This window comes from Hemitrygon akajei, chromosome 6, assembly GCF_048418815.1.
Source record: "Hemitrygon akajei chromosome 6, sHemAka1.3, whole genome shotgun sequence".
Taxonomy (NCBI): Eukaryota; Metazoa; Chordata; class Chondrichthyes; order Myliobatiformes; family Dasyatidae; genus Hemitrygon; species Hemitrygon akajei.
In genome coordinates, this window is record NC_133129.1 from 28824602 (window position 1) to 28852050 (window position 27449).

At 38.0% G+C, this 27449-nt stretch overlaps 1 protein-coding gene and 1 long non-coding RNA gene across 2 annotated transcripts in view; one reads left to right on the forward strand and one right to left on the reverse strand.

Moving 5' to 3' along the window:
• wdr17 (WD repeat domain 17) overlaps positions 1-27449 on the forward strand; it is a 169303-nt gene that overhangs the window by 120379 nt on the left and 21475 nt on the right. The window contains exons 28-30 of the mRNA XM_073048033.1: positions 2728-2869; positions 7956-8058; positions 11322-11423. Coding sequence (XP_072904134.1) covers positions 2728-2869; positions 7956-8058; positions 11322-11423 — 347 coding nt within the window. The remainder of the gene's footprint in view (positions 1-2727; positions 2870-7955; positions 8059-11321; positions 11424-27449) is intronic.
• LOC140728927 (uncharacterized) overlaps positions 4223-27449 on the reverse strand; it is a 48197-nt gene continuing 24970 nt past the window's right edge. The window contains exons 3-4 of the long non-coding RNA XR_012099212.1: positions 11402-11754; positions 4223-10248 (exon numbers count right to left, since the gene is read on the reverse strand). This is a non-coding gene — a long non-coding RNA (uncharacterized lncRNA). The remainder of the gene's footprint in view (positions 10249-11401; positions 11755-27449) is intronic.

Sequence of the window (27449 nt, forward strand, 5' to 3'; positions counted from 1 at the left end):
ATTATGTAAAAAAAACAAAGAATGCTTAATCAAACAATGCATTTACAGTATAACTCATATATCACTGAAATATTAAATGCACAATACTTTTCCTCACTCTCACCAACTCACACACAAAGGCAGCTGCTTAGGTCTCCAGCCAATTAAGGTCGTAATTAAAAGGCTATCTATCTAATTCCTTCTGCCTACGCAATGTCCATAGCCTTCCATTCTCTGCACATTCATGTGCTCTTCAACATTGCCCTGCCCTTCATTATGTTTATGGCTGACCTGCCCCAGGCCTTAAAACTTCTTCTGTGCCAGTTACACAGAGTCTTCAATTCTCTGATCAAAAATCTGTGTACTTCCTCTTACGTAGCTCCAGTTACCTCACGTCCACAACCTATCAGGACAGGGAATTACTAACATTCACCACCCTCACCAGTATGTTGATCTTACGCACCTCAATTTTAAATAAGTTCCCCTTAATTATGTCCCCAATGCTTGAGGTTGAACATCTGACATGTCCCCATCCAGTCCTGATGAAGGGTCTCAGCTCAAACGTTAATGTTCATAGATGCTGCCTGACCTGCTGCATTCCTCTAGTATGTTGTGTGTGTTGCTCCATATTTCCAATATCTCCTTCCTGTGTCAACATCTACCCCCCCCAAGGATCTTGAATATCTCAACAACATCACCACTCAGTTTTCTGATCTTCAAAGGTCACTATGTAATTTCTTTAACCAATTATGATAGGACCAATCCTCTCCAGGAGCAGGCATGAAAATGAAAAAATCATTCAAAGACACAAGCAAGTCAAGCAGCAAATATGGAAGGAGAATCACGTCTAGCATTTTGGGTTGTAGCGCACTTGTCAGAACAAATAAGGAGAAAACAAGTTTGATACAATTCCAGAGAATTTGGAGAAGGGATGCACAGGATAGATAGATAGATAGATAGATACTTTATTCATCCCCATGGGGAAATTCAGCATTTTTTCCAATGTCCCGTACACTTGTTGTAGCAAAAACTCATTACATACAATACAATACTTAACTCAGTAATAATATGATATGCATCTAAATCACTAGCTCAAAAAGCATTAATAATAGCTTTAAAAAGTTCTTAAGTCCTGGCAGTTGAATTGTAAAGCCTAATGGCATTGGGGAGTATTGACCTCTTCATCCTGTCTGAGGAGCATTGCATCGACAGTAACCTGTCGCTGAAACTGCTTCTCTGTCTCTGGATGGTGCTATGTAGAGGATGTTCAGGGTTTTCCATAATTGACCGTAGCCTACTCAGCGCCCTTCGCTCAGCTACCGATGTTAAACTCTCCAGTACTTTGCCCACGACAGAGCCCGCCTTCCTTATCAGCTTATTAAGACGTGAGGCGTCCTTCTTCTTAATGCTTCCTCCCCAACACGCCACCACAAAGAAGAGGGCGCTCTCAACAACTGACCTATAGAACATCTTCAGCATCTCACTGCAGACATTGAATGACGCCAACCTTCTAAGGAAGTACAGTCGACTCTGTGCCTTCCTGCACAAGGCATCTGTGTTGGCAGTCCAGTCTAGCTTCTCGTCCAACTGTACTCCCAGATACTTGTAGGTCTTAACCTGTTCCACACACTCTCCATTAATGATCACTGGCTCCATGTGAGTCCTAGGTGGTGCTGTCTGTGTGTAGTTTGCATGTTCTCCCAGTGTCTGCATGGGTTTCCTCTGGGTATTTTAGTTTCCTCCTACACACTTAAGACACATGGGCTGGTTGGTTACATGTATTAGTAGTAGTTGTCCATCGTGTCTGATGATGACAGGAGACCTGTGCAGGAGAGTTTTTAAAGTGGAAAAGCCATTGGACTGGGGGCAGTTCCCCTCTCTCAGCCTCAGGTGTCTGGGTCTAGTAATTCGAGCAAAAATCCCAAACTGGGATCTTCTTTGGTTGCAGTGGATGACCATGATGTATGCTGTGCCTTGTCATGCCCTTCGCTCTCTACAGAGCTTTGCAGAACCGCCTTCCTGGCTGTTGAATCTCATTGCTGATCTCTTATGCCCAGACCGATGGAGCTGATTTTGCATGCTAGGACAGGCATGTCCCTGTCTCAGTGGGGTATGAGGCCACTGGCCACCTTCACCTGGTTTTGCCCGCTTGTCTCATGCAAACAGCTACTTGGAGCCACAGGTGAGAGCAGAGTATCCGGTGGGGACCAAAGTTGAGCAAACCTCTCCAGAATGGACATGACAAGCAGGTTGATTATGTTGCCCCAAGTGTGTGGGTGAGTTGTTGAATCTTGAGGAAGAGAATGTGGAAAGGAAAATTGGGATTAGTGTAAATAGCAACCCACGAGTGAGATTGTGGCAAAGGAGTATGGCTGAATGATTCTGAAGAGGACAGGCCTGCAAACAAAATGTCAACACTGATTAGAAGGAGAGTGAAATCTTGGTAGAAGACTGAGGTGATCAATCAGTGACTACAATTGGTTAGAATCTGTTTTGATCCAGCTCAGGCAGCATTACCTGGGGCAAAATTCAACCTGTTGTAAGTATGTGACAGAGTGCTATTCAGCTTCAGTGGGATCAAATTTCAGAAACGGGAGTTCGGTATGAATTTATAACTTATGTAGCACATAGGACTGATGGAAAACACCTACCCACTCTCCCCCATCTCTCTGAAGTACAGCCCTTTTTAATAATGTGTGTTGTTTCTGACCCCTACAATTCATGTGTTTTGTAAAAATCCCTTCACAGTGTCACCTGCCAAGCACAGAGGAATGTTTGCAATTTGCGGAAATGTATCACAGTGAAGGGGACATATTCCAAGCTGTAAAATATTATTTATTGAGCCCTGTGCCGGAGAAAGCACTTCCTATTGGACTTCTCTACGTTAAAGGTACTTCTCTTGTTAATTGTTCTGCTTCGTGGATGCCTTACAGTGTTTTGTGGATTAAAATAATGTGTAGTATTGTGTTTTTTTGTCTAATTAGGACAAAGTCATTTTTGTTTTAACATTTTTTCTAGGTTACAGGCCATTGATAAACCATATTAATTGTGCTGTTCTCATTCCTCTGAATATATGACGGATTGTCTCAATCTTATAATTATCTGGACTGCCAGAACAAACAATGATAAACGCAAGGGGTCAATTATTTAGTCATAGACTCAGACTGCAGAGAAACAGGCCTGCTGACGAAGGGTCTCGGCCCGAAAAGTCGACAGCGCTTCTCCCTATAGATGCTGCCTGGCCTGCTGTGTTTCACCAGCATTTTGTGTGTGTTTTTTGTTTAAATTTCCAGCATCTGCAGATTTCCTCGTGTTTGCTGACTCAATGACTCCTTGTTGGGGGGGGGGGGGGGGGGTGGAGAACGAATTAGGACTGCAGTGAATAACAGTTTAATTTTCCTGGATCTAAGTACCTAGTTAGGACCAGAGGGCACTTTAGATCAGAGATGTGGAGTCATTTCTTGAACCAGAGAGTAGTGAATCTGTGATCCCATCATTCATCATCAGAGACGACCCCCAATACAGAGATCATTCCCTCAGTACCCACACCACCAGATTCAGAAACAGTTACTACAAAATATCAGGTTACAAAATAAATTGGGATAAAAGTGAAATTCTACCCCTTACTAAAGGAGATTATAGTCAATGTTGACTAATAACTCAATTTAGGTGGCCAATAAATGGTATAAAATATTTAGGTATAAGAGTTGATAATGATATAAAGAATTTATATAAATTAAATTATTTACCATTATTGAAAAAAATTCAAGAAGATTTTGATAAATGGATGACGTTACCAATAACATTAGTAGGCAGAGTAAATGCTGTAAAAATGAATATATTCCCTAGATTACAATATTTATTCCAAACACTACCAATACAATTACCGCAGAAGTTTTTTCCAGAGTTAAATAGATGTGTGAGGAAGTTCCTTTGGAAAGGTAAGATGTCAAGAATATCATTGGAAAAATTGACATGGAAATTTGACCTAGGAGGGTTACAAATTCCAAACTTTAAGAATTATTATAAAGCAAATCAACTTAGATTTATTGCATCTTTTTTTGATGAAGATAAACCCGCATGGATTAGAATAGAACTAGATAAAATAGGAGAAAATATACCAGAAGATTTTATATATAAGTGGGAATCTAAATGGATATGGGGAAAAGAAAGAATCTCCTATATTAAAACATTTGATTGATTTATGGGATAAGATAAATGTTGATGATGAGATAAAGAAATCTTTATTAGCAAAGAGACCTTTAATTCAAAATAAACTTATTCCTTTTACAATGGATAACCAACTTTTATACAATTGGTTTCAAAAAGGGATTAGATATATAGGAGATTGTTTTGAAGGAGGTAAATTAATGTCATTTGATCAATTAAAGAATAAATATAAAATATCAAACAACACTCTTTTTTGTTATTTCCAATTAAGGGCTTACTTAAGTGATAAATTGGGTCAAACAATGTTATTGCCGACACCTAATGAAATAGAAACTTTAATTCAAAAAGGAAAAACTAAAAAATTTATTTCTTGTATGTATAGTTTGATTCAAAAACAGGCAACTAAACAAGGAATTCATAAGTCAAGACAAAAATGGGAAACTGATTTGAATATTAAAATTGAAGAAACAAGTTGGTCAAGACTATGCCTTGACGGTATGACAAATACAACAAATGTCCGGTTAAGATTAGTGCAATATAATTTTTTACATCAATTATATATTACACCACAAAAATAAATAAATTAAACCCAAATTTATCTGATCAATGTTTCCGATGTAATCAAGAAATTGGTACTTTTTTACACTCTACTTGGTCTTGTTTTAAAATTCAACCTTTTTGGACAAATTTAGGAATTTTATTGGAACAAATTATTGGAACACAACTTCCACATAATCCAATATTATTTTTACTAGGCGATATTGAAGGGATAAAACCAAAATCCAACTGAATAAATATCAGAAAGAATTCATAAAAATTGCATTGGCAGTAGCCAAAAAGGCTATTGCAGTTACTTGGAAATCGGATTCATACTTAAGTATAGATCATTGGAAGAATGAAATTTTTAGCTGCATTCCACTTGAAAAAATTACTTATAATTTAAGAGATAAATATGAAATATTACTGAAAATCTGGCGGCCTTATTTACAAAAGATAGGATTAAATATATAGGTGCTCCGAAGATAAAATTATTGGTTATCTGGGGAAAGAAATAAATATATATACTAAAGCTATTATGAACTCCATGGAGCATGTGGGGATCTTCCGATATCCAGGCATTCTTTCTTTCTTTCTTTCTTTCTTTCTTTCTTTTTTCTTCTCTTTTTTTCTCTTTCTACAGGGATATGTTAGGGAGGAGGGGTTAAGGGGAGGGGGAAAGGTTGATAATTTTTTTTCCTTCTGTAGCCTATTTGAAAATTCAATAAAAAAATTTATTTAAAAAAAGGAACAGTTACTACCCCTCAACCATCAGGCTCAACAAAACCCTCAACAAAAGGGAAATGCTTCATTCAATTTCACCTGCTCCTTCATTGAAATATTTCCACAACCTATAGACTCACTTTCTAGGACACTTTTCTCAATACTTACTGTTAGTTTATTTGTTATAGTTATTTCTTTCTTTTCATATTTACACAGTTTGTTGTCTTTGGCACACGGGTTGAATGCCCAAGTTGGTGCAGTTTTTCATTGATTCATTTATGGTTATTATTCTATTATGGATTTATTGAGTGTGCCTGCATGAAACTGAATCTCAGGGTTGTGTATATATATATTTACACACATATACTTTGATGGTGAATCTCCTTTGAATTCATTGCCACAGATGGACGCGGAGGTTTATAGTTTCTTGATTAGTAAGGACATCAAAGGTGGAGAAGGCAGGAGATGGAGTTAAGAGGGATAATAAGTCAGCCATGATAGAATGGTGGTACAGACTTGATGGGCTGAATGGCCTGATTCTAGCCTATGTCTTATGCTTTATCAATAGTAAACCCGTTCACCTGCACTCGTCAATAGCCTTCTATGCCTTGGTGACTGGTGCTCACCTGGAGGCAGGTATTCCCATAAATAAATTCCCAACACACGGTCAAACAGTGGGAAGAATCATAGGTCCCACATCATCCTGCCTTGGTTGCCAACCCTTCAACTTTGCTGAGTTAAGATCCTGAAACTCATACAATGCCCTGGTTTGAAAAGGATGCTTGCCAGTTAGGCACAGGCAGGAAATGCTCACCTTACCATTGACGTCCATGTCGTGTGAAAGAATTAATAAAATAAACTTGGTCAAGGTAAGGAAGGGAAGATAGTTACCTTCCACAGTGGGAAGCATATGTCGTTACTACCTGAGTGTTAGCTCAGAACTCCAGGCAAAACATTCCACATGGACAATGGAAATAAGAATACAGTGGTGGGCAGTACCGTTAGCACATGGCACCATGTTCCTATACACGGCATCTAGCATAGTGGTTAGAGCAATCACTTTACAGCACCAGTGATCACTGATCGGCTTTCGATTCCCACTGCTGTCTGTGAGGAGGTTGTACGTTCCCCCCGTGACTGCCTGAGTTTCTTCTGGATGCTCTGGTTTCTACCCACATTCCAAAGGCATTTGGGTTACGTTGGTGAGTTGCAGGCGTGCTGTGTTGCCTCCGGAATTGTGGTGACACTTGGGGGCCTCCCCCAGCACAATCCTCGGACCGTACTGGTCATTGACACAAAGTGATGCATTTCACTGCGCTCTACATGTGACAGCTAAAGCTAATAAAGCAATTCTGTCCTATAAGGAGTTTGCGTGTTCTCCCTGTGATAGCATGGGTTTTCCCTTCTGGGCTCCGGTTTCTTTCCACTGCCCAAGATGTGCTGGTTGGTAGTTAAATTGCTTCTAGGTATTTTGAATAGCCAGTGAGACAAGGTGGCATCAATGAACATTCAAAAGAGAATGGGTCACAAAGAAATGAGTGAGGGAATGGGATTGCACCAGGAGCTGCATAGATCCAAAGAGCTATATGACATAAGGAAGTACAGTAACTCTGTACAGTATTATTTGAGAAATAAATAACATTAATATAAAGTGTGATATGAATAATAGATTTGCTGTCATCACTGGTACACTCCAGTGAATTCAGAATCAGGTTTATTATCACCGATATACTATATGTCATGAAATTTGATGCTTTGTGGTGGCAGTGCATTGCGAGACATTAAAATGACTATAAGTAAGCTAGATAGTAAGCAAATGTGTGAGAGACAGAGCAAAAAAGGAATAGCTTGGCTGTGTTCATGGATGGTTCAGAAATCCAATACTGGATGAACCACCCAGTTCCTTTCGTTCATTCATTTTTGTTTGTCCAGGATATAATGTTGGAGGGTAGTAAAATAGCTTTAGAACAGTGTAGCCTGCACTATTCACAGGGTGGATCCATTGAGGTTAAACACTGCTTTTCTCAATTCACCACTCCCTCCTTGCCAATCCTACCCCACTTCAAAACACACCAGCGCCCTGGACCTCCTACCAATCCAATCCTGCCATACTTGAGAAAATTATTTAGGATACATTTCAGGAAAAGATTTGCTAGAAAATTCCTTGGCAACCCTCTAAGACAAATGATATCAGTCTAACAGTCATCTGTACCAAGTGTTTCCGGCTGAAACCTTTAATCAGGGGTTCCCAACTTGGGGACCACAAACTCCTTGGTTAATGGTAGGGGTCTATGGCATAAAAATGTTTGGGTGACCCCCATTCTAGCTGAAGCTCTCTCCAATCTGAAGGAATATCTCCATTGTATCCAATCCACTTCTGTACGATAAAAAAGTACATATTTATGAGTCTGCAGCTTGTAAATATATTTACGAGTGTACAGCTTAATTCAGAATTGTTTGAGAGTTTGAGGGTTTTATCAGCGTTCCTCCACGATGAGCAAAGCTGGTCCAACCTCTGACTGACTGTGATTTTTCCAACCCTACAGAACAGCTCAGCAGTCCGGACTGGACCCTGGACTCTGTCCATCAGATCTTGGACCTCCTCAGCTACATCCGCACGGACCGGCTGATGCTGCACAAGTGTAGTGAGTAAGTTAGAATACAAATGCTGCTATAATATGAGCTGACTAGCACAAAGATCTGCTGTGCTCTCTAATACACTCGTCTGAAACATCAGCTTGATAGGGCAATAAAGCAACAGAGTAACACTTACAAAACACTGCACAAACTCAGGAGGTCAGGCAGCATCTATGAAGTGGAATAAACAGTCAATGTTTTAGACTGAGACCCTTCATCCTGAGTCCCAACTATTTATTCCTCCTCACAGATGCTGCCTGACCTGCTGAGTTCCTCCAGCATTTACTCTGGATTTCCAACATCTGCAGAATGTGGGTTTTGGGTTTATGAAAGCAACACAGTATATGGAATCGATATTTTTTTAAAAATTGGTTGATATGCTGTGGGTGTCATTGAAAAGAGCAGTATTTACTGCCACCTCAAACAGCTCTGGTGGTGAGCTGTCTTGTTGAACTGCTGAGGGCCGTTCTGTTGGAGACATGCCCACTGTGCCTTTGGGAAAGGAGTTAAAGTGTCAAAGAGTAAAACATCATGAAAACAGGCCCCTCAGCCCAACTTATCCATACCCATCTAAGCTAGTCCCATTTCCATAAGGCCATAACATTTCCCTACATTTGGCCCATACACTTCTAAACCTTTCAAATCCATATATCTGCTTGTGTGTGCTTTAAATATTGTTATTGTACCTCCTTCTGCATCTGTTGCCCCTCAGGTCCCTTTTAAATCTTACCCCCCTCCCCTCTAGTTTGTGATTCCCTTTCCCAGGGGAACGTTTGCACGGTGTTCTGCGTGGGTATGTTCCATTGAGGCAGGGAAAAGTGGTAGGGTAAAAGAACCATGGTGTACAAAGGATACGGAAAATCTCATTAAGAAAAGCTTACAAAAGGTTCAAGAAACTAAGTACTGACTGAGCTGTAGAAAATTACAAGGTTGCCAGGAAGGAGATTAAGAATGAAATTAGGAGAGCTAGAAGAGGCCATGAGAAGGCCTTGGCGAGCAGGATTAAGGAAAACCCCAAGGCATTCTGCAAGTATGTGAAGAGCAAGAGGATGAGCTGTGTGAGAATAGGACCAATCAGGTGCGATAGTGGAAACACGTGCATGGAGTCGGAGGAAGTAGTGGAGGTACTTAATGAATACTTTGCTTCGGTATTCACCAGGGAAAAGGACTTTGGTATTTGTGGGGATGGCTTACAGCGGACTGAAATGCTTGAGCATGTAGACATTAGAAAAGAGGATGTGCTAGAGCTTTTAAAAGGCATGAAGTTAGATAAGTCGCCAGGACTGGACGAGATAGACTCCAGGCTGGGGAAGCAAGGAAAGAGATTGCTGAGCCTCTGGTAAACATCTTTGCATCAACAATAGAGACGGGAGAAGGACCGGAGGATTGGAGGGTTGCAAACATTGTTCCCTTTTTGAAGAAAGGGAGTAGAGATAACTCAGGCAATTATAGACCAGTGAGTCTTACTTCAGTGTTGGGCAAAATGTTGAAGGAGATCCTACCAACAGGATTTATGAACTTTTGGAGAGACATAATCAGATTAGGGATAGTCAGCATGCCTTTGTCAAGAGTAGGTCGTGATTTATGAGCCTGATTGAATTCTTTGAGGATGTAACAAAACACATTGATGAAGGTAGAGCAGTGGATATAGTGTATATGGATTTCAGTAAAGCATTTGATAAGATTTCCCATGTGAGGCTCATTCAGAAAGTAAGGAAGCATGGGATCCAAGGAGACCTTGCTTTGTGGGTCCAGAATTGGCTTGGCCACAGAAGGCAAAGAACATAACATAAGAACATAAGAAATAGGAACAAGAGTAGGCCACCTGGCCCATCGAGCCTGTTCCACCATTCAATAAGATCATGGCTGATCTGGCCATGGACTCATCTCCACCTACCTGCCTTTTCCCCATAACATTTTAATTGCCTTACTATGCAAAAATTTATTTAACCTTGACTTAAATATATTTACTGATGTAGTCTCAATTGCTTCATTGGGCAGAGAATTCCACAAATCCACCACTCTCTGGGAATAACAGATCCTCTTCATTTCCATCCTAAATCTACTCCCCCAAATCTTGTGGCTATGTCCAAACAAAGGGTTGTTGTAGATAGTACGCATTCTGCATGCAGGCCGGTGACCAGTGGTGTTCCACGGGAATCTGTTCTGGGACCCCTCCTCTTGGTGATTTTTATAAAAGACCTGTATGAAGAAGTAGAAGGGTGGGTTAGTAAATTTGCTGATGACACAAAGGTTGGAGGTGTTGCGGTTAGTGTGGAGGGCTGTCAGAGGTTACAACAGGCCATCAGTAGGATGCAGAATTGGGCTGAGAAGTGGCAGATGGATTTCAACCCAGATAAGTGTAAAATGATTCATTTTGGTAGGTCAAATTTGAACACACAATATAGTATTGAAGGTAAGACTCTTGGCAGTGTGGAGGATCAGAGAGATCTTGGGGTCCGTGTCCATAGGATACTCAAAGCTGCTGCACAGGTTGACAGTGTTGTTAAGAAGGCATACTTGGCATTCATCGACCATTGGATTGAGTTCAAGAGCCGTGAGGTAATGTTACAGCTATATAAGACCTACTTGGAGAACTGTGTTCAGTTCTGGGCACCTCACTACAGGAAGGATGTGGAAACTATGGGAAGGGTGTGGAGGAGATTTACAAAGATGTTGCCTGGATTGGAGATTGTGCCTTATAAGAATAGGTTAAGTGAACTTGGCCTTTTCTCCCTGGAGCGACAGAGGATGAGAGGTGACCTGATAGAGGTGTATAAGATGATGAGAGGCATTGATTGTGTGGATAGCCAGAGGCTTTTTCCCCAGGACTGAAATGGCTAACACAAGGAGTCATAGTTTTAAGGTGCTTGGAAGTAGGTACAGAGGGGATGTCAGGGGAAAATTTATCACACAAAGAGTGGTGGGTGCATGCTACTGATGGCGGTGGAGGCGGATACAATAGGGTCTTTTAAGAGACTTGTAGATAGGTACGTGGAGCTTAGAAAAATAGAGAGCTATGCAGTTTCTAGAGTAAGTTACATGGTCAGCACAACACTATGGGCTGAAGGCCTGTAATGTGCTGTAGATTTATATGTTCTATTTTCGATGAATTGAATCACCCTTTTCTTATTCTAGTAAATTGTATAACATACTTAGATTAATCAAATATGTAATAAGCTTCTCTGTAATAAACATCTTAATTAAAAAAATTAGGATAATACCTAATCTTAATGCATGATATACAGTAACTGTGAATTCTGTGTGTTTTTCAGGGCTCGAAATGAGTTGCTTATATTCTGTGGCCACATTGCCGCACTGCTGGCTATTCGAAGGCAATACAACAGTATTGTACCTGCACTTTATGAGTACACCAGGTGAGGGCAGTATGAACTGAAGCTTTCTTGCAAAGCGTCAGCAGTAATTGTAGATATGGACAACCCCTCGTTGCGGCTGTTCTGGTGACGGAAATTTGCCCTTGCAGAATTCTCAAATCATGACCCTGGAATTTGAGATATGGAAAAAAATTTGTTCCCATGGAATTCCAGTGCTGTGGGAAAAAAAGCAACACAGATTTTCTTTTCAGCTTGTGTTTAAAGATGCAGATGACGTGGCTTCGCCTCACAGAATATTGTGGCACAGTCCATTTTCTAGGAACGCAACCCTCTCTGCAGCACAGTGGTGACCTGTACTGCAGATGCAGGAAACCTGAAAATGTTAGAAATACTCAGCAGGTTAGGCAGCATATGTAATGATCAAAACAAAGTTACTATTTTATGATGATGACCTTTGTCTAAGTTCCAGTATTTTAGAAAACATGGGTGATGCAGAAACATCCATAGAAGGTGATATATTTTGACTAAACCATTTAAAATGGAAGATGTATTACAGCTATCCTTCAGTTTACCCACTTCTGCCATCTAGGGGGGTGGGGAATGAGTGAGGGAGCCTCGGGACCTCTCACCACCAGTTTCAGGAACATTTGTTACCCCTTGACTATCGGGCTATTGAGCCAGGGAGGGAGGTGAATGACTTCATTCACTTTGTCTTGTCTTATGGTTCATTCAGCTTCACCATCCCCATCATTGAAATGTTCCCATGTTCTGCGGACTCACTCTCAAGGACTCTTCATCTCATTTTCTCAATGTTATTTATTTATTTATTTGTTTGTTTATTATCATTATTATATCTTTTTTGTATTTGCAGTTTGTTGTCTTTTGCACATTGGTTGAATGTCCGGTTTGGTGCAGTCTTTCATTGATTCTATTATGGTCACTTTTCTATGATAGATTTATTGAGTATGCCCAGAGGAAAATGAATCTCAGGGTTGCATATGGTGACATGGATGCACCTTGATAGATAATACATTTACTCTGAACTTTAGTGTGCTCCTGGAAAATATTAAATGAAACCATAGAATTCAAAATGACTGGCAAAATTTGTCGTGGCTATATTGATAAGGGTAGTCCTATGGGCACAGAGTGGCATAATAATTGGTTATGGTTATAGCAGATTTATAAATCAGAGCCATGTACCTGAAAGAGCCAACAGTGTCAGAATAAAAATTTATAAACTTGAATGTTCATTGATTTTAAGGGATGGCCTAGACATGTCTTAAATATTGTGAGAGTCATTACATCTGCCAGCACCCCAGGAAGTCAATTCCAGATTCCAACCACCCTTGAGGTAAAAATAAATCTCCATTATCCCCACTAAGGCTCTTACTCCTTGCCTATAGGTTTAGGTATCTCTGCCGTGGGGGAAAGTTCCCTATTATTTACCATCTTTGTGTCCTTCCTAAATTTGTATACCTCCAACAAGTGTCCCACCCCTAACCCTCCTCTGTATGGTAGCCATAAAATAACAGATTACCCCAAAGCTCCTCTGTTTCAGTAACCAGTGAAGGAAATCTTTCATCTTTATTCCTCACTTGGCCTAGTCTATAGTAACACATTAAAGTAGATGTCTGATAAAATATCGGGGAATTACTGGTGAACAATTAAAGCTTGCAGCTTTATCCAGTTACAAGATGAAGGATCCCAAACAACCTGCTCATGGATGCTTAGTCTCACTTCCTTCATGGAAAAGGTTATGTAGCATCCACACCAGGACCACCAGACGCAAAAACAGTTACTTCCCCCAAGCAGTAAGGCTGATCAACACCTCCACCTACTAACATTGCCACTTATTTATTATTTCCCATCAGTCACCTTATAAAAAGTCTGGAGTCACTTATGACAGTCAATCAATCTACGTATATAAACCATCTTATATATTTATATTTATTGGGTGTTATTATTAGTATTATTATTATTATTGAGTTCTTTATCTTTTGTGTTTTTTTGCTGCTGCATCAATTCAGGAATAAGAGTTCATTTGTTCTCCCTATATTTGTGTACAATAAATTACTTTAAATAATTTTGAATCTTGAATCTGGTCTTGAAGAGCTGAACAAAGTTAATATTTCATGATGATGACTTTATTCTAAGTTCCAGTATTTTAGAAGATTAACAAGGGAGATATGGAAAGAAAAACTTTCAGCAGCTTAGTCGGCCGAGGAGATCTGAATGACCAAGCTCCACATTCAACCATGTGGAGCCAAATATCTGAAAAGTTACTCAACATTTCATAGAATAAGTGTAAAAACTGTCCCAATACTTTGTCAAATCCCATTTCTGTTTTGAAAATTCAGCCCATCCTAAGAAGGATACAAAATCAACAAGGAAAAGAGCTGTTATAGTTTTATTATAAGAAACCATAGCTGTAAAAGTTGATCGCTGAAATGTATTTTATATTAGAAATTAAGAAATAGAGTAGTTTAAGCCCCTGGATCTTGGAAGCACATGATAAAATAAGCTGTAGTCAGCATGGTTTCCTCAAGGGAAAATCTTGCCAGACAAATCTTTTGGAATTCTTTGAAGAAATAACAATCAGGATAGACATTGGTTGATGTGTACTTGGATTTTCAGAAGGCCTTTGACAAGGTGCCACACATGAAGCTACTTAAAAAGTATGAGCCCATGATATTACAGAAAAGATCCTAGCACGGATAAAGCAGTGGCTGATTGCAGGAGGCAAGAAGTGGGAATAAAGTGAGCCTTTTCTGGCTGGCTGCCAGTGACTGTGGTGTTCCACAGGAGTCTTTGTTGGGACTGATTCTTTTAAGTTGTAGGTCAGTGATTTGGATGATGGGATTAACGGCTTTGTTGCAAAGTTTGCAGACGATAGGTGGAAAGGAAGGTAGTTTTGAGTAAGTAGTGAGGCTACAGAAGGCCTTAGACAGATTAAGGGAATGGGCAAAGAAATGACAGATAGAATACGGTGTCAGGAAGTGTATGGTCATGTACTTTGGTTGAAGAAACGAAAGGGATGACCATTTTGACCAAAATGGAGAGAAAATACAAAAAAAAATAAGGTGCAAAGGGACTTGGGAGCCCTTGTGCAGGATTCCATAAAGGTTAATTTGCCAGTTGAGTCTGTGGTGAGGAAGGCAAATGCAATGTTAGCATTCATTTCAAGAGGACTAGAATATAAAAGCAAGGATGTAATGTTTGAGACTTTATAAAGCTCTGGTGAGGCCTCACTTGGAGTATTGTGAGCAGTTTTGGGCCACTTAGTATGCCTTCTTAACCACACAGTTAACCTGCAGAGCAGGTTTGAGTGTCCAGGGACATAGACCCCAAGATCCCTCTGATCCTTCACACTGCCAAGCGTCTTAACATTAATAGTGAATTCTGCCAACTCTATCTGCCACTTCTCAGCCCAGTTTTGCATCGTATCGATGTCCCGCTGTAACCTCTTGACAGCCCTCCAATCCGCCAATCTTGTGTCATCAGCAAATTTACTAACTCATCCCTCCACTTCCTCATCAGGTCATTTATAAAAATCACAAAGAGAAGGGGTCTCAGAACAGATCCCTGAGCCACACCACTGGCACCAACCTCCATGCAGAATATGACCTGTCTATTCTTTGCCTTCTGTGGGCAATTCTGGAACCACAAAGCAAGGTCCCCCTTGGATCCCATGCCTCCTTACTTTCTCAATAAGCCTTGCATGGTGTATCTTATCAAATGCTTTGCTGAAATCCACATGCACTTCATCTACTGCTCTACCTTCATCAATGTGTTTAGTCACATCCTTAAAAATTCAATCAGGCACATCAGGCATGACCTGCCTTTGACAAAGCCAGGCTGACTATTACTAACCTCTCCAAATGTTCATAAACCCTGCATCTCAGGATCTTCTCCATCAAATTACCAACTCCTGAAGTAAGACTCACTAGTCTGTAATTTCCTGGGTTATCTCTACTCCCTTTCTTGAATAAAGTAACAATATCCGCAACCCTCCAATCCTCCGGAACCTCTCCCATCCCCATTGATGATGCAAAGATCATTGCCAGAGGCTCAGCAATCTCCTCCCTCTCCTCCCACAGTAGCCTGGGGCATACCTCATCCGGTCCAGGTGACTTATCCACTTGATGCTTTCCAAAAGCTCCATCTCATTCTCTTAATGTCTACATGCTCAAGCTTTTCAGTCCACTGTAAGTCATCCTACAATTGCCAAAGTCCTTTTCCATAGAGAATACTGAAGCAAAGTACTCATTCAGTATCTTCACTATTTACTTCGTTTCCATGTACACTTCTCCACTGTCACACTTGATTGGTCCTATTCTCTAACACCTTATCCTCTTACTCTTCACATACCTGTAAAATGCCTTGGGGTTTTCCTTAATCCTGCTCGCCATGGCCTTCTCAAGGCTCCTTCAGGCTCTCCAAATTTCATTCTTAAGCTCCTTCCTGCTAGCCTTATAATCTTTTAGATCTCTAACATTACCTAGTTTTTGAACCTTTTGTAAGGTTTTCTTTTCTTCTTGGCTAGATTTTCAACATCCTTTGTACCATCCTTTCCCTGTCTCATTGGAAAACACACACAAATATCCCCTGAACATTTGCCACATTTCTGAGAACATCTGTTCCAGTTCCTGCCTGATAACATCATAGTTCCCCTTACTCCAGTTAAATGCTTTCTTAACTTGTCTGTTCCTATCACTCTCCAATGCTATGGTAAGAGGAGTTAGAATTGTGATCACTAACTCCAAAATGCTCTCCCACTGAGAGACCTGATACCTGACCCGGTTCATTTCCAATACCAGATCAAGTACAACCTCTCCTCTTGGAGATGCCAATTGATATTGGGGAAATTAAAATCTCCCACCATGACAGCCCTGTTATTATTGCATCTTTCCAGAATCTGTCTCCCTATCTGCTCCTCGATATCCCTGTTATGATTGGGTGATCTATAAAAAACACTATCTCTGATCAGCTTTAGGTCAGTGGCTTGATGAGTATTTAAATTCCTGGTCCTGGTGACTTTTCACCTATGTTCTGCTGTTCTAAAGCACCTATACTGGTAAAAACTGGTTTAAACCAGTTTAAACTGGTTTATACTGGTTAAAACAGGTTAAAACCAGTTTATAACTGGTAAATACTGGGTAAAAACCGGTTTAAACCAGTTTATACTGGTAAAAACCGGTTTAAACTGGTAAATACTGGTTTAAAACAGGTTTTAAAACCAGTTTATACTGGTAAATACTGGTTAAAACCGGTTTAACGTAAATATTGGTTTAAAACCGGTTTATAACTGGGTAGAAACCGGTAAAAACCGGTTTTAAACTGGTTTATACTGGTTATAAAACAGGTTAAAACCAGTTTATACTGGTAAATACTGGTTAAAACCAGTTTAAACCAGTTTATACTGGTAAAAACCGGTTTAAACTGGTAAATACTGGTTAAACCGGTTTTAAACTGGTATAAACCGGTTTAAACTGGTTTATACTGGTTTAAACAGGTTAAAACCAGTTTAGTCTGGTAATACTGGTTAAAACCGGTTTTTTTAAAACCAGTTTATACTGGTAAATACTGGTTAAAACCGGTTTTAACGTAAATATTGGAAAAAAAAAACCGGTTTTAAACTGGTTTATACTGGTTAAAACAGGTTAAAACCAGTTTAGTCTGGTAAAATACTGGTTAAAACCGGTTTAAAACCAGTTTATACTGGTAAAAACCGGTTTAAACTGGTAAATACTGGTTAAAACAGGTTAAAACCAGTTTATACTGGTAAAAACTGGTTAAAACTGGTTTTAACATAATATTGGTTAAAAACCGGTTTAAAACTGGTTAAAAACCGGTAAAAACCGGTTTAAACTGGTTTATACTGGTTAAAACAGGTTAAAACCAGTTTACTGGTAAATACTGGTTAAAACCGGTTTATAAACTGGTAAAAACCGGTTTTTAAACTGGTTTATACTGGTTTAAAACAGGTTAAAACCAGTTTATACTGGTAAATACTGGTTAAAACAGGTTAAAACCAGTTTACTGGTTAAAACCGGTTTAAACTGGTAAAAAACCGGTTTAAACTGGTTTATACTGGTAAAAACCGGTTTAAACTGGTTTATACTGGTTTAAAACAGGTTAAAACCAGTTTATACTGTAAATACTGGTTTAAAACCAGTTTTAAACCAGTTTATACTGGTAAAAAACCGGTTTAAACTGGTAAATACTGGTTAAACCGGTTTAAACTGGTATAAACCGGTTTATAACTGGTTTATACTGGTTAAAACAGGTTAAAACCAGTTTAGTCTGGTAAATACTGGTTAAAACGGTTAAAACCAGTTTTATACTGGTAAATACTGGTTAAATACCGGTTTTAACGTAAATATTGGAAAAAAAAAAACCGGTTTAAAACTGGTTTATAACTGGTTAAAACAGGTTAAAACCAGTTTATACTGGTAAAAACTGGTTAAAACTGGTTTTAACATAAATATTGGTTAAAACCGGTTTAAACTGGTAAAAACCGGTAAAAACCGGTTTAAACCGGTTTTTACCAGTTTAAAACCGGTTTTAACCAGTAAACTGGTTTTAACCTGTTTTAACCAGTATTTACCAGTATAAAACTGGTTTTAAACCTGTTTTAACCAGTATAAACCAGTTTAAACCGGTTTTTACCAGTTTTAAACCGGTTTTAACCAGTATTACCAGTAAACTGGTTTTAACCTGTTTTAACCAGTATAAACCAGTTTAAACCGGTTTTTACCGGTTTTACCAGTTTAAACCGGTTTTAACCAATATTTATGTTTAAAACCAGTTTTAACCAGTTTTTACCAGTATAAACTGGTTATAAACCTGTTTTAACCAGTATTTACCAGTTTAAACCGGTTTTTTTTTCCAATATTTACGTTTAAAACCGGTTTTAACCAGTATTTACCAGTATAAACTGGTTTTAACCGGTTTTAAAACCGTTTTTACCAGTTTAAACCGGTTTATAACCAGTATTTACCAGTAAACTGGACCGGTTTAAACTGGTTTATACTGGTAAAAACCGGTTTAAACTGGTTTATACTGGTTAAAACAGGTTAAAACCAGTTTATACTGGTAAATACTGGTTAAAACCAGTTTAAACCAGTTTATACTGGTAAAAACCGGTTTAAAACTGGTTTATACTGGTTAAAACCAGTTTAGTCTGGTAAATACTGGTTAAAACCGGTTAAAACCAGTTTATACTGGTAAATACTGGTTAAAACCGGTTTTAACATAAATATTGGTAAAAAAAAAACGGTTTTAAACTGGTTTATACTGGTTAAAACAGGTTAAAACCAGTTTAGTCTGGTAAATACTGGTTAAAACCGGTTTAAACCAGTTTATACTGGTAAAAACCGGTTTAAACTGGTAAATACTGGTTTAAAACAGGTTAAAACCAGTTTATACTGGTAAAAACTGGTTAAAACCGGTTTTAACATAAATATTGGTTAAAACCGGTTTAAACTGGTAAAAACCGGTAAAAACCAGTTTAAACTGGTTAAAACCAGTTTACTGGTAAATACTGGTTAAAACCGGTTTAAACTGGTAAAAACAGGTTTAAACTGGTTTATACTGGTTAAAACAGGTTAAAAGCAGTTTACTGGTTAAAACCGGTTTAAACTGGTAAAAACCGGTTTAAACTGGTTTATACTGGTTTAAAACAGGTTAAAACCAGTTTATACTGGTAAATACTGGTTAAAACCAGTTTAAACCAGTTTATACTGGTAAAAACCGGTTTAAACTGGTAAATACTGGTTAAACCGGTTTAAACTGGTATAAACCGGTTTAAACTGGTTTATACTGGTAAAAACAGGTTAAAACCAGTTTATACTAGTAAATACTGGTTAAAACCGGTTTTAACGTAAATATTGGTAAAAAAAACCGGTTTAAACTGGTTTATACTGGTTTAAAACAGGTTAAAACCAGTTTAGTCAGGTAAATACTGGTTAAAACCGGTTTTAAACCAGTTTATACTGGTAAAAACCGGTTTAAACTGGTAAATACTGGTTAAAACAGGTTAAAACCAGTTTATACTGGTAAAAACTGGTTAAAACTGGTTTTAACATAAATATTGGTTAAAACCGGTTTAAACTGGTAAAAACCGGTAAAAACCGGTTTAAACTGGTTTATACTGGTTAAAACAGGTTAAAAGCAGTTTACTGGTTAAAACCGGTTTAAACTGGTAAAAACCGGTTTAAACTGGTTTATACTGGTTTAAAACAGGTTAAAACCAGTTTATACTGGTAAATACTGGTTAAAACCAGTTTAAACCAGTTTATACTGGTAAAAACCGGTTTTAAACTGGTAAATACTGGTTAAACCGGTTTAAACTGGTATAAACCGGTTTAAACTGGTTTATACTGGTTAAAACAGGTTAAAACCAGTTTATACTAGTAAATACTGGTTAAAACAGGTTAAAACCAGTTTACTGGTTAAAACCGGTTTAAACTGGTAAAAACCGGTTTAAACTGGATTATACTGGTAAAAACCGGTTTTAAACTGGTTTATACTGGTTAAAACAGGTTAAAACCAGTTTATACTGGTAAATACTGGTTAAAACCAGTTTAAACCAGTTTATACTGGTAAAAACCGGTTTAAACTGGTTTATACTGGTTAAAACCAGTTTAGTCTGGTAAATACTGGTTAAAACCGGTTAAAACCAGTTTAGTCTGGTAAATACTGGTTAAAACCGGTTTAAACCAGTTTATACTGGTAAAAAACGGTTTAAACTGGTTTATACTGGTTAAAACAGGTTAAAACCAGTTTAGTCTGGTAAATACTGGTTAAAACCGGTTTAAACCAGTTTATACTGGTAAAAACCGGTTTTAAACTGGTAAATACTGGTTAAAACAGGTTTAAAACCAGTTTATACTGGTAAAAACTGGTTAAAACCGGTTTAAACTGGTAAAAACCGGTAAAAAACCGGTTTAAACTGGTTTATACTGGTTAAAACAGGTTAAAACCAGTTTATACTGGTAAAAACTGGTTAAAACCGGTTTTAACATAAATATTGGTTAAAACCGGTTTTAAACTGGTAAAAACCGGTAAAAACCGGTTTAAACTGGTTTATACTGGTTAAAACAGGTTAAAACCAGTTTACTGGTAAATACTGGTTAAAACCGGTTTAAACTGGTAAAAACCGGTTTAAACTGGTTTATACTGGTTAAAACAGGTTAAAACCAGTTTACTGGTTAAAACCGGTTTAAACTGGTAAAAACCGGTTTAAACTGGTTTATACTGGTTAAAACAGGTTAAAACCAGTTTATACTGGTAAATACTGGTTAAAACCGGTTTTAACATAAATATTGGTTAAAACCGGTTTAAACTGGTAAAAACCGGTTTAAACTGGTTTATACTGGTTAAAACAGGTTAAAACCAGTTTACTGGTAAATACTGGTTAAACCGGTTTAAACTGGTAAAAACCGGTTTAAACTGGTTTATACTGGTTAAAACAGGTTAAAACCAGTTTAGTCTGGTAAATACTGGTAAAAACCGGTTTAAACCAGTTTAAACTGATTTATACTGGTTAAAACAGTTTAACAGGTTTAAACCGGTTTATACTGGTAAATACTGGTTAAAACCAGTTTAAACCAGTTTACTGGTAAAAACCGGTTTAAACTGGTTTATACTGGTAAAAACCGGTTTAAACTGGTTTATACTGGTTAAAACAGGTTAAAACCAGTTTATACTGGTAAATACTGGTTAAAACCAGTTTAAACCAGTTTATACTGGTAAAAACCGGTTTAAACTGGTTTATACTGGTTAAAACCAGTTTAGTCTGGTAAATACTGGTTAAAACCGGTTTAAAACCAGTTTATACTGGTAAAAACCGGTTTAAACTGGTTTATACTGGTTAAAACAGGTTAAAACCAGTTTAGTCTGGTAAATACTGGTTAAAACCGGTTAAAACCAGTTTATACTGGTAAATACTGGTTAAAACCGGTTTTAACGTAAATATTGGTTAAAAAAAACCGGTTTTAAACTGGTTTATACTGGTTAAAACAGGTTGAAACCAGTTTAGTCTGGTAAATACTGGTTAAAACCGGTTTAAACCAGTTTATACTGGTTAAAACAGGTTAAAACCAGTTTATACTGGTAAAAACTGGTTAAAACTGGTTAAAACCAGTTTATACTGGTAAATACTGGTTAAAACCGGTTTTAACGTAAATATTGGTAAACAAAACCGGTTTAAACTGGTTTATACTGGTTAAAACAGGTTAAAACCAGTTTAGTCTGGTAAATGCTGGTTAAAACCGGTTTAAACCAGTTTATACTGGTAGAAACCAGTTTAAACTGGTAAATACTGGTTAAAGCAGGTTAAAACCAGTTTATACTGGTAAAAACTGGTTAAAACCGGTTTTAACATAAATATTGGTTTAAAACCGGTTTAAACTGGTAAAAACCGGTAAAAACCGGTTTAAACTGGTTTATACTGGTTAAAACAGGTTAAAACCAGTTTACTGGTAAATACTGGTTAAAACCGGTTTAAACTGGTAAAAACCGGTTTAAACTGGTTTATACTGGTTAAAACAGGTTAAAACCAGTTTACTGGTTAAAACCGGTTTAAACTGGTAAAAACCGGTTTAAACTGGTTTATACTGGTTAAAACAGGTTAAAACCAGTTTATACTGGTAAATACTGGTTAAAACCGGTTTTAACATAAATATTGGTTAAAACCGGTTTAAACTGGTAAAAACCGGTTTAAACTGGTTTATACTGGTTAAAACAGGTTAAAACCAGTTTACTGGTAAATACTGGTTAAAACCGGTTTAAACTGGTAAAAACCGGTTTTAAACTGGTTTATACTGGTTAAAACAGGTTAAAACCAGTTTAGTCTGGTAAATACTGGTAAAAACCGGTTTTAAACCAGTTTAAACCGGTTTTAAACTGTTTTATACTGGTTAAAATAGGTTAAAACCAGTTTATACTGGTAAATACTGGTTAAAACCGGTTTTAACGTAAATATTGGTTAAAACCGGTTTAAACTGGTAAAAACTGGTAAAAACCAGTTTAAACCGGTTTAAACTGGTTTATCCTGGTTAAAACAGGTTAAAAGCAGATTATACTGGTAAATACTGGTTAAAACCGGTTTAAACCAGTTTATACTGGTAAAAACCAGTTTAAACTGTTTTATACTGGTTAAAACAGGTTAAAAACAGTTTACTGGTAAATACTGGTTAAAACCGGTTTAAACTGGTAAAAACCGGTTTAAACTGGTTTATACTGGTTAAAACCGGTTTAAACCAGTTTATACTGGTATAAACCGGTTTAAACTGATTTATACTGGTTAAAACAGGTTAACAGGTTTAAACTGGTTTATACTGGTAAATACTGGTTAAAACCAGTTAAAACCGGTTTAAACAAGTTTTTACAAGTATTTATCAGTATAAACTTGTTTAATCCAGTTTTAACCAGTATAAATCCATTTTTAACCAGTCTAAACCAGTTTTTACTAGTTTAGAACACCTAGACAACAGCAGAACATATGTGAAAAGTCACCAGGACCAGGGATTTTAAATCCTCATACCGTTTTATACTGGTAAATACTGGTTAAAACCGGAGTCAATGAGGCACGGTCCCAGTAAGATTAACCATTTACTGTTCACGTATGGTGAAAACTGTTGATAAACCAATACAAAATATATACAGTATTTGTTTCCCTCTTGGCATCACATTTACATCATAAATACTTGCAAAAATAAAACTACAACAAACTATATTACTTTAAAGTACAGCATACAGTCAGTATCTACCTACGCCATCGATTGGCTTTAAGTACACTTCAACACAAACTATCCGCAACTCTTTAAATCACAAAGAACATAAACTTTATCAACCGTCATTACTTTTAACAGAAGCCCACAAAAGGCATTTGGATGAGCATATGAAAAGGAGAGATTTGTAGGGAATGCAGGCAAAACCTGTTGGGCACCATGGGTGGTTTGATGAGTTGGGCTAAAGGACCTATTTCCATGATGTACTATACTCTGACTCTATATCTGCAAATCAGGTGTATGATGCAATATTGTCCACTTAGCTGGATATGTGCAGCTCAAATAACTCCCAAGAAGCTAGTCATAATCCAGGACTATGGAGCCCACTTGATTGCTCTGCCGTTATCTACCCCAAACATTTATTCACTTCACCAGAATCAGAACCAGACTTTTATTATCGCTGTTAAATGTTGTGAAATTATATTGTGGTTGTAATGGAAAAAGGGCATGTCTCGCATGTCAAGATGGATGTTCACTTCTAGAAGCACCAACTTTTGAAAATGTCCTTGATGTTTGGAAAGGTTGTGCCTGTGATGAAAATGGATCAGTGTCCAACCTTTATAACCGGCTTATACTGGTTAAAGCAGGTTTATACTTGTTAAAACTGGTTAAAACTGTTAAAAACCAGTTTATACTAGTTAAAACTGGTTTATACTGGTAAAAACAGGTTTAAACTGGTTTCTACCGGTAAATACTGGTTAAAACATGTTTAAACTGGGTTATACTGGTTAAATCCAGTTAAAACCGGTTTATACAGGTTAAAACCATTTAAAACTGGTTGTGTTGCCCTTAAGGCATTCGTTTAGTTTATTATATTTTCATGTTAGTAATTCGTTTGTAATCATTTTCTAGTTAAAGTTAAGGTTGTTGAAAGTAAATTCGTTGTCTGTGATATATGCGATGATGTCACACCCGGTTTCGCTGTGTCTTGTGTGAAAATACCGGTTTGGAGAAAGGGGAAGGAGGGGGCTTGTGTGTGCAGGATCAGCATGAGAAAAGTTTCTTTCTACGCACTAGAAACATCATAGAAGCAACGCCGTAAGTTCATAAGATAATCGATATGTTGAAACTGGTTTAAACCGGTTTATATTGGTTAAAACCGGTTAATACTGGTTTAAACCAGTTTAAATCGGGTTATACTGGTTAATGCTGGTAAATACTGGTTAAAACTGGTTTAGACTGGTAAATACTGATTTAAACCAGTTTATACTGGTTAAAACTGGTTTAAACCGGTTGATTCTGCTTAAAACCAGTTAAAACCAGTTTATACAGCTTAAAACCGGTTTATACTGGTTAAAACCGGTTTATACAGCTTAAAACCGGTTTCTACTAGTTAAATCCTGTTTATACAGGTGGAAACTGTTTAAAACCGGTTTATACTGGTAAATACTGGTTAAAACTGGTTTTAAACCGGTTTTAACAGGTTTATTCTGGTTAAAACCTGTTTATAATGGTTGAAACCGGTTTATACTGGTAAGAACTGTTTTAAACCGTTTTATATGGGTTAAAACCAGTTATACTGGTTAAAATAGGTTAAAACTTGTTAAAACTGGTTTATACTGGTTAAAAGTGGTTAAAAACCATTTTATACTGGTTAAAACCGGTTTATACTGTTTAAAACCAGTTTATCCTGGTAAAAGCTGGTTTAAACAACTCTTTAAATAACAATGTTCATTTAGATGAGCATATGAAAAGGAGAGATTTGTAGGGAATGCAGGCAAAACTTTTTGGGCACCTTGGGTGGTTTGATGAGTTGGGCTAAAGGACCTATTTCCATGATGTACTATACTCTGACTCTATATCTGCAAATCAGGTGTATGATGCAATATTTTCCACTTAACTGGATATGTGCAGCTCAAATAACTCCCAAGAAGCTAGTCATAATCCAGGACTATGGAGCCCACTCGATTGCTTTGCCGTTATCTACCCCAAACATTTATTCACTTCACCAGAATCAGAACCAGACTTTTATTATCGCTGTTAAATGTTGTGAAATTATATTGTGGTTGTAATGGAAAAAGGGCATGTCTCGCATGTCAAGATGGATGTTCACTTCTAGAAGCACCAACTTTTGAAAATGTCTTTGATGTTTGGAAAGGTTGTGCCTGTGATGAAAATGGATCAGTGTACAACCTCTTCAGATCCTATGTATTGGAGCCTTCATAACCAGGATATGATTCAGCCTGTTGGAATGCTCTCCACTGTACATCCGTAGAAATTTGCACAAGTGTTTGGTGATATACCAAATCTCCTCAAACTCCTGCTGAAGTAGAGCCACTTCTTGATGATTTAAATCTTCTTCATGATTTCCTTAGTGTAGTGGGCCCAGGATGGATCCTCTGAGATAACGTTGATGCCCAGGAACTTGAAGCAGCTCATGCTTTCCACTGCTGACCCTCAACAAAGACTAATGTATGTTCTGCCAGCTTCCTCTTTCTGAATTCCACAATCAGTTTCTTAGTCTTGCTGACATTGAGTGTGAGGTTGTTGCGACACCTTTCAACCAGCTGATATATTTCACTCCCTTACGCCTGCAAATCTGAAATTTTGGCAATGGCGCTGGTATCATTGGTGAATTTATAGAGTCATGAGTGCAGAGAGTGGACTAAGCATGCATCCTTGAGATGTCTCTTTGCTGATTGCCCAGGTTGCAGTTGCAGAGGTACAAGTGAACTTGTACCTTATAGATCTGTAGTGAGGGGATGCTCTTGTTGAATGATGAGTTGTAATTGATAAACTGTAGTACATATGTTCTGCTGTTGTCTAGGTGTTCTAAAGCCAAGTGGAGAGCTAGTGATGCTGAGCATTGATATTGCAGACCTCGTGTGGCAGGATGCCAGCTGCAGTGGATCTAGCTCCTTGCTCAGAGAGGAGTTATTTTAGTCATGACCAATCTCTCGAAGCACTTCATCACCATAGGTGTGAGTACCACTGGTTAAGCATTATTGAGGCAGCTCACCTTGCTCTACTTGAGTATGAAAATGATTGATGCACTTTTGAAAAAGTTGGGAACCTCCAAATACAGTATTGACAAGTTCGGATGTTTTTGAATGTTCCAGTCAGTTGGTTGGCATATATTTTCAGTATCCTACCATGTACATTGTCAGGATGACAACTTACAAGGGTTCAGTTGCTTGAATGATTTTCTGATGTCAGCCTCTGAAACAGAGATCATAGGGTCACCAGATGCTCTGGAGATTTGCACAGATGTCATCTTATTCTCTCTTTAAAAGAACACATAAAGGCATCCACTGGGAAGTGAAGCATCACCGCCATTATGCTGAGTGGTTTTGCCTTATAGGAATATCATGGCTGCAGTGAGATGAGTTCAGTCTACAAGACATACAAGAACATCTTGCCTAACCAAACTAACCAAGAGCAAGAAAGAGAAGGGTAGTGAGGGCAGGGGAACACTACCACCTTCTGGTTCACTTCCAAATCACACTTTCTCCTGACCTGAAACAAGAGTGTTGACCTTCATTCAAAATCCAGCAAGTTTAGGAAGATAATTCCCTGCCACCTTCTCAAGGTCAACTAAGGACTGGCAACAAGTGCTGGCTTTTCAGTGACGCCTCTATCCCAAAACATGAATAAATTTGTAAAAAGCTCAGGAATTGCTTTCCGTTTTCTGAATGAGTTATTGTATTTCCTTAGGAAGGATGTTCATGTGACCAAATGAAGGACATTCTGAGGAGAGTTTGTTGGGGACATACAGCAAGCACACAGATGTATCCGGAAACTGTCACTGTTGACATCCAAGTACATCTTGATTTTGTCTTCTTTGTGCCTTAAAATAAAATGACCAACATAAATTTGAGAGCAAACTACTTTACACCATTAATGGACTGCTGTGAGGATTACACACTAGCTGTGATCAATAGCATTTTGTATCTTCAACTAAGAGGCACTTTTATTATTGTGTTGATTGACTTATTACTGAGAAAGCAAGCCAATGGTTATCCATCTCAAGATCTATTAAAGAAAACATTTAAATGTCACAATCAGTCCCCTAGAAATCTAGTCACTATCTCATTAAGAATGTCATTTGCAAATGAAGCAAGCAATAAGACAAGAATGCTTTCTATCTTGCAGGGTGATAGCTATGTGAGTGCAGTACTGTGTATGTAACCACACACTATACATACAATGTGCTCAAGTTTCCTATATATGCTGCCATTCAGTGGTTGAATTTTAAGAGAGCAAGTCTGACAAGCACATCTGAAAGGCACAGGTGTGGTGAGAATGCCTACTGCCAGTACACATGTACGCTAAA